Source organism: Carex rostrata, chromosome 10, assembly GCF_964058835.1.
Source record: "Carex rostrata chromosome 10, lpCarRost1.2, whole genome shotgun sequence".
NCBI classification, from domain to species: domain Eukaryota; kingdom Viridiplantae; phylum Streptophyta; class Magnoliopsida; order Poales; family Cyperaceae; genus Carex; species Carex rostrata.
In genome coordinates this window covers 6,325,953-6,334,044 of record NC_135927.1, presented here as the reverse complement: position 1 = coordinate 6,334,044, position 8,092 = coordinate 6,325,953, and the positions used below count along the sequence as shown (strand labels likewise).

At 36.2% G+C, this 8,092-nt stretch overlaps 1 protein-coding gene across 1 annotated transcript; it reads left to right on the top strand.

Moving 5' to 3' along the window:
• The first annotated feature begins 5,969 nt into the window (after positions 1-5,969).
• Positions 5,970-7,481, top strand: LOC144560678 (putative carboxylesterase 2). Its single transcript, XM_078309927.1, has 2 exons — positions 5,970-6,523; positions 6,946-7,481. Exons 1-2 carry the CDS (start codon positions 5,990-5,992, stop codon positions 7,348-7,350), a joined length of 939 nt encoding a protein of 312 aa, XP_078166053.1. The 5' UTR covers positions 5,970-5,989; the 3' UTR covers positions 7,351-7,481.
• The last annotated feature ends 611 nt before the right edge of the window (positions 7,482-8,092 follow it).

Genomic DNA, 8,092 nt, shown 5'->3' with positions numbered 1-8,092 from the left:
CCGCTACTAAACCCAAAGAGAGAGAAATGAGAAATAAAGAGGAAGATTAGAGATAAGAGAAATTTAATTTGATTAGACTTCAGGGGTGTGAAAATTAAAGACCTCTAGCCTCCACGCAAATTAAAGTCTCATTATTTTGATGGTTCAAAACACAACCAACATAACAAATCTAACTTATATCGGTAGTAATATATGATCCCATATTAGAATATCATGATATAGTTATATCGCTATGATAACTCAAAGTTCTATTATTGATAAACAGTTACTGACCGATAGAAGAATATGTCTGACTTATTTACAAACTTTCCACCAGTGTTAGTCTACTCGCTTTAGACCATGATCGGTTTAAACCGAAAGAAAATGGGCGTTAGAAAATCCCATTTATGTAGTAGTGAATGATTGTGATCTTCTTCAAGTTTGGCGAACGCCTCTTGATCCATTTTACCATTTGAATACATGAAGATGTATAAAGAAATAAAACAATGACATTCTCTAATATCGGTTGCAGTGGCAAAATAACTGCTAGAAGCATCTCCTAAATTTGAAAAATATAAACCAATTAAAGTTAAGCATATTTAATTTACCTTCCAATTAAATTGCATACTTGGTGCCCTCCGAACTTGGAATGTAGCTCCAGATGATGAACATTGGTAAAACTACCATGGAAAATAGCCATCCCCTTTAGGAAAGTCTTGGTCGAAATATCACAATATTTGTTGAGGAAGCAAAAAAAGATGTGGACATGACAGAGACCTTTGGAGTTGCCACTGCAAAAAAAGAGCCTCTGAATTTGGTACCAACATTGCGAGTTTCTTTCCCTAATGTTTAAATAGATATCCAAGAAAGTCTGCTCAATGTGATATCTGTAGATGTGTGTTTTTTATTTTTTAAAAAAAAACAAGATACTGTATTAAAATATATTGAAATAATTGGACTGGTAATCCGAGGGGCATGCATGTATGGTAAATTTTGATTTTCCAATAAAAATGTGTGATTTTTCTACAATAGCAGTACGTAATTTATGGTTATATGAATATATTTGCTCTGTTTCTCATCTAGAAAGTACATGAGAAAAGTTCTGTGGTGAAAATTAGATCTGCGAGGCATTTTAATCTATCCAGTAGTAAATTCGATCTGTAAACTCAATTAATTTAAATGATAGAAAAAACCAAATTATAATTTATGGTTTCTAAGCAATCTCGAGAAGATTAAGGAAATAGTTATTAGTCCGAAGTGCAGGAGTGATGTTGGGTACTGTTTTGACTTTTGACATATATCTCGAGCCATTACACATCCGGCACCCATGAAAGTTGAGGGCCCAAGAGGAATAAAAACATTCTGATCTTCTGACCTCAAATCGGATCTGAAAATCGGTCGGAATCGGCCGAATCGGATAGGAAAATCGGACTTTTTTGTCAGAAGCTTATTTTGTACTCAATTTGATTTGGAATTTAGATTTAGACTTAATTTGAGTTTATTTAAGACTATAAGCACTTGTTTGTGATTTTAAAAAACTGCCAAATGGTTTAATGGGTTATAAAACAAAGGAAAATATGATATATAAAGATAATAGTAATAATATTAAGATAAAAAAAAAAAAAAAAAAACAGATATAAGGATTTCTTTAATGGGCTTATCAATAGATATCTTTAATGGCCCAAGTCACAAGCCTCTGCCAGTAGACCCCACCTTCTCTTTAACCCTTTGACTGAATAGACCTTATTCTCCAATTAGCATTTTGACCCAGTCAAAATTGCAGATTTCGCCCCAAATCCGATTTGAGGTCGTCCTCGTTTTGTTGTGAAAAATCGGTCCAAATCGTGAGAATCAACATCAAGAATCTCCTCCACGGTAGAAGAATCGATGAAGAATCGCTTGATTTGGCCAATTTGAACCAGTTTTTCGCTGAAAAATCCTCCAAAACTCGGAAACCGAGTAAATCGGTCCAAAATCGGATCGGCCTTGTCCGATCCCGACTTGAATCGGCCGATTTTTCTCTGGATCGGCCGATTTTGCCTTCTATGAGAAATACGTCATTTTGAAGTTTTTCAGAGAGATAAACGAAATTCACCCTAATCATTTTTATGTTCAATATTGTTCACTAACATTAATAGACTCGGAAAATCCAAATAATCACAAATAATCAAATATTATAGCCATGTACGGAAAAAAAATTCAGAGAAGCTAAGCCATGTCCTGTCATGATCCCGCCGCCAGATCGGGAGTCGTGAAAAGAGAGGTACTTCGCATTCATCCATCGTCCCGTCAACCTATGTCGGAACAAAAAATAACAAATAAGAAACAATACAGAGTCAGTTACAAAACTCAGTAACCGGTTATTTAACGACGCGCTTCTTTATAATTATCACAAAAACAAGGGTTTTTGCTGACTGATGTGTCGAGCTTATTGCTGTACTGGTCTTGCACAAAATAAGGGTTTCATATATGTTTCTTTTTCTCAATGCAAATTTATCATGGTCGTCCATCATCTCCACCATATGTCGATGATGAGTTTTAACTAACCAGATGCTTCTATAGAGGATTAAAAAAAAATGGTCCAAAAAATTGTTTCTGTATAGGATCTGCTATTCTATGATCCTCCTTATTCTTTGTTACATCTGTGTTATTTGTCGTATTTCTTTTAATTACCAAATTTTGACCACTTGCATTGAAATCTTCCGTCCCAGCCTCTGTTATTAGTATTATTGCTATTACTTTTCAATTACTGAAAAATTATAGCAGGCAGAGGATGCAACATGTGGATCAGGGTCGAGTAGGTATTTCTTAGGTCTAGACTGTCCTCAGGTTTGGTTTGTCTCAGGTTCATGTTGATTCAGATGCAGAGTTTGTCAGATGGGTTTTTCAATTTGAGGGTAGAGTTATTTTCAACTTGTGGGGCTGCCAGGTTCAGGTTGTACTGGTCATAGCCAGCAAGGTGTTTGGGGTCCACCTTGTATGAACTTGAACTTCAAATGATTTCTCAAGTTTCTGCGAACATTATTCCCTGTAATTTATGGGTTTGCATTGTCTTTCATTATTTTTCTTTTTTTTTTTTTTTTTTTGGGGGTAAATAGTTTGCCTGAGTCATGTTTTGTCTTCTGTAATTTTAGGTATGAAGGACCTGTGCATGGAGATATAAATTAATTGGTATTTTGTTTTTTTTTTCCTTTATTGTTAAGGTGGGATGGGAAGTGCAGAAAAGAATTCTACAGTGAGCAAGTACAGATCATTTATATGGCTATTGATGGCTATATAAATGAGCTTGCAACCAAAGCTTTTCCATTGCATAATAGAGACATCACGGATCATCTAGTCAAAATAGTGAGATCCCATGATTAAATATATTACGGAATTCAGATAATTACGTATTGTTATACTACTGTTTTTGTTACCTGTTGTATGCATGTGTTTGTAGTGGTTGAGTCTGCTAAGATCAATGATGACTGAGTCAAGGTGGCAGAGAAATAAATCAATACCAACAATGGAAGAATATATGGCAAATGGTGCAGTATCTTTTGCACTTGGGCCCATAATTCTCCCAGCTCTCTATTTTGTGGGCCCGAAGATTACTGAAGAAATAATAAAACATGAGGAGTATGATCATTTGTTCAGACTTGTTAGCACTTGTGGTCGTCTCCTAAATGACGTCCGTGGTTTTGGGGAATTTCTTTTACTGTTTTCTTTATCCGTTTGCCCTGTTATTTTGAATGTGGAACTAATAATTGTTTAATTCCTTTTGATTTTATATTTTCCAAATACAGAGAGAAGGGAAAGAAGGAAAATTAAATAGTGTGTCTCTACGTATTCTGAGTTCTGGTAATTCCCTTTCGATAGAAGAAGCAGAAAAAGATGTGAAGAAGTCAATTGAGGACATCAGGACAGAGTTACTGGAACTGGTGCTCAAAGAGGGAACAACAGTTCCAAAGCCTTGCAAAGAGCTATTCTGGAAAATGTATAAAATTCTTCACTTGTTCTATATGAACACAGATGGGTTTAGCTCACCTAAAGAAATGGTTAGTGCAGTTAATGCAGTCATTCATGATTCACTTAATGTTTACATTAGATCTGCAAATAATACTTTTATGTACTATTATGCTTGTATCGCTCTTGAAAATTAAGGTGCTGGTGAAGTACTAATTAGCACTGTTGTTGCAACTTTGGATTCCAAAAATTTGTAATGCTTTTGTACTATTCCGGCTTTGTTTTTCATATTATTTAAATTTCAATAAACTTGGATGACAAAATTGCTAGTGGGGCTCATCGGGTCACTTTGATACAAGAAAGAAAAACCCTGCTGACTTGTACAAAAGAAGCAACACAGCACGGGTGATGCATTAAAGAGGACAGGAATAACTGAAGAAGAATTGTCAAATAAAATAGAGGAGAGAACACATGTTAGGAAGAATAACAGTTCGAAGAATCTATTATCTAACATGATTAGAAAAGAGCTGATAGCTAAAGTATGGTATTTGTCTTAATGGTTGAACTTGGCGATATGGTATATATGGAGACCATGCGAACCAACAGATCAATAATTACAACTTACAGTATGATCAATCTGTCTGGATTACGAGGTTTCTGGTGGCCTGTACCAGTTTGGTGCCCTCTAATTTTGTACTGGTATGGCATATGAATTGTATCATGTAATGTATGATTGTCTAACTAAAGTGTTCTAATTTGGATTAAGGATATTTGACAATATATGTTTTAATTAGAGTGTGATCCATAAATGTGTGGAAAAATTCAGGTAAAATTCACATTCATTGATGGACTAATTGTAAAATTTGCAATTATGTCAAATTTCATATGTCTAATTCGAGATGGACATCTAAAATGAAAATGTTTAATAATTTTTTATGTCTAATTAGATATGGATGTCTAAAATGAGATCAAAGTATGATGCTCCAGATTTAGAGTTAGCCCATATAAGAATGAGTCCCCAAGACATAAGATACAACAACATACACAACTTGGCTTTTTGAACAACAACTATTTTAGACAAAATCTCAATACATTTTCTTCTTCTTCCACCATTAAAGATTAGAGAGGAGAAATCCATTAGAAAACATGGAAGGGATTTCTCAAAGGTGTCTTGCCATTTTGGAAGACTTGATCCATGACCATACGACATAAAGGCGAGAAGGGTTTCTTATCATTGAAATCTTGTCTCGTACTTGCGGAGATGATTGTTACTTTAGCAAGGCTTTGGATATTCCATAGCAAATGGCATGGAATCCGGTATTATGTTCCGCACTTATGATTTATATTTTGGATCTCTTTAACATAGAACGGTTCTTAAATTAAGATGGAGAACTGTTTCTCCTTCTCTGAGGTGTAAATGTTTGACCTCTAGATGAGATGTAATTATTTGATCTTTAGATAAGACATAATTGTTTGGCCTTTATGATTTTCCAACATCCTGCACCAGGGCCACTGTTCCAACTCAAGAGGGAGGTAAGAAGACACTGTTGGGATCTTCAATTTTCTCTCTAACAGTCTGAGAAGAAGGAAAAAACCAAAGAACTGTTCGGAGACCCACCTAAACTGACCCAACAAGGCTCAACGTGACAAGCAAAATTGGAAACGCAGGGACACTATACACTCTTTCATGATAACCTATGCACTCTCAATGGAAGCTATTAAAGTTTGTAGCTATAAAGATCTCTGGTTCAGAATTGTTGTGTTTGCTTTTGGTTTCTTTTAAGCTGATTTTCATGCTTATTTGATGTTGTTCTCTGCATGTACCAGTACTGTTACAAGTCTGTTTTCTACTGCACACAAGTGGTTTGTGATATTATCTAAGTAAAGGCAATTACTGGTGCAAGATCCTTATCACAAAGAACACTAAACACCACCAATTAATATGCAATTAATGCAGAAAAATAGCACAACGCGCTTTACATTTGCTACTACCATTCAAAATTAGTAGCCAAACCAAACCATTCCCTCAATTTCCTAGCCTTCTCTTGTTCAATGCTCTTCTCTCATGGAAAATGATTCAGATACAACTGTGTTGCTTGACCTCTCCCCCTTCCTAAGAATCTACAAATCCGGTCGCCTGGAGAGGTTGGTCGGTACCAGCACAGTCCCAGCCGGTACTGACCCGTTCACCGGCGTGACCTCCAGGGATGTAGTGATCAACCCAACTACTGGAGTCTCCGCCCGTCTCTACATCCCACCTGACCTCCCCTCAAATGACAAACTGCCAATTCTGGTTTATATCCATGGTGGCGGATTTGTAATAGAAACTGCCGCATCACCAACATACCACAACTACCTTAACTTGCTTGTGTCAAAGGCCCACATAATCGCAGTTTCTGTTGATTACAGACGTGCTCCAGAGCACCCCTTGCCTGCTGCATATGACGATTGTTGGGAAGTGCTTGCTTCTACCGTGAGTGGCTCCTTCCCTAACGAGTGGGTGTCGGGCTATGGCGATCTGGGACGTCTGTATCTCGGTGGGGACAGTGCCGGTGGAAATACGGCGCATCACATGGCTGTCAAAGCTGCTTCAGAAGGGGTATCACATTTTTGTTGAACAAAAAAAACAAATATAATACTACAATGACATATTCTATTTCTGGCGTCAAAAAACCAAAAAAAAAAGTTGGAATCCAACTGCCTCAAATTAATGTCAGAAACTCTTTAGTAGTACAGTTAGCGATCAACACTCCGTTATATTTATTTTTTGCAATTAATGTCAGAAACATTTTTGTTGTACTTGGGTACTTCTAGAAGACCGTAACCTCAATCAGTAATCCTGAAAGACCATTATTCATTATTATTTTTTTATTGTATTTAGAGCAAAGTCGACCCAAAAGTCCTCTACTGATTAACCTAATGAGACTAATCTCTAATTGATGCCCATTAATAGTAAATTATCTCTGAGAATGCAATACATACTGACAGAGTCAACAACTAAATTAATATTTTTCCTTATAGATAAAGATCAAAGGGCTTTTACTATGTCACCCATGGTTTGGAGGGAGCGAGCCAATTGGTTCGGAGTCTATAGATCCCGTGAAGAAGGATCAATTTTGGCGGTTTGTGTACCCCAAGACGACTGGCTTGGATGATCCGTTTTTTAATCCAATGGCTGCAAAAGAGCGAATGAAGGGTGTGTACAAGTGTGAGAAAGTGTTAGTTGCAGTGGCACAAAATGATGAGCTGAGAGACAGAGGGAAGCTATACTATGACAAGTTGCTCAAGGCGGTGTCATCCGGCGAATGGAACGGTCATGCTGAATTCTACGAGACTGAGGGGGAAGATCATGTCTTCTATCTTGATAATGATAGTTGTCACAATGCAGTAGAGATGATGCAAAAGGTTGTGAGCTTTATTGACTGAATGATAATTGTTAAAATTTGATATGTTGGTTTGATGCATTTTCTATTTTTATCTGGTAAGTTGTGCCATATGAATAAAGTAATTTGTAAGATAATTTTGAGGATTGAGATCAAGAAATTGACTATATACTTGAGATTGTTGATTTGAATAGTACATGCTCCATTTTTGCATTGGATCATCCAAATTTTATTTTTCTTAAAAGCACTACTTATACATCATGTCATTTTTGGGATATCCGATTTCGTCAAATCCATTTCAATTTTCGCCTCTATATAGCCAAAAGGGCTGAGAGAGCCAGGGTTTTTGTTCTTCTTTTGCTAGGAGGGTTCATTTTTTTTTTTTTTTTTTTTTGTCAATTGGGAATTCGGGGTAAATTGAGTACTAATTACATCCTGACCAAGCTATCAGAATACGAGGTTCGGATAAATAATTAAGGGTTTCAGGACTTCAATATTCCTGGGCTTCGTAGCTCACTCCAAGGCCTTATAATTTCTCAAGTTGGGCCTACAAATTAAGACATTTTGTCAATAATTTTATTTGATTTTTTTTAAAGTACATTTTATAGAACTACCTGTTTATAATTAATTTGGTAGTTTTCTAGAATTTGAAGTCTGATTAACCTTAATTCACATTTATTAACATCTTCGAAGTTGGATTGGGTAAGGTGGGTGTTGAATTGCCTATAAGGCTATAACAGATCCTTCTCCTTTTGGATAAGGTGGGTGTTGAATTCACATTTAAG

Coding starts and splice junctions, on each gene's coding strand:
- LOC144560678 (XM_078309927.1), top strand. CDS start 5,990: ATGGAAAATGATTCAGATACAACTGTGTTGCTTGACCTCTCCCCCTTC. Junction 6,524..6,945: donor TCAAAGCTGCTTCAGAAGGG/GTATCACATTTT, acceptor TTTTCCTTATAG/ATAAAGATCAAAGGGCTTTT.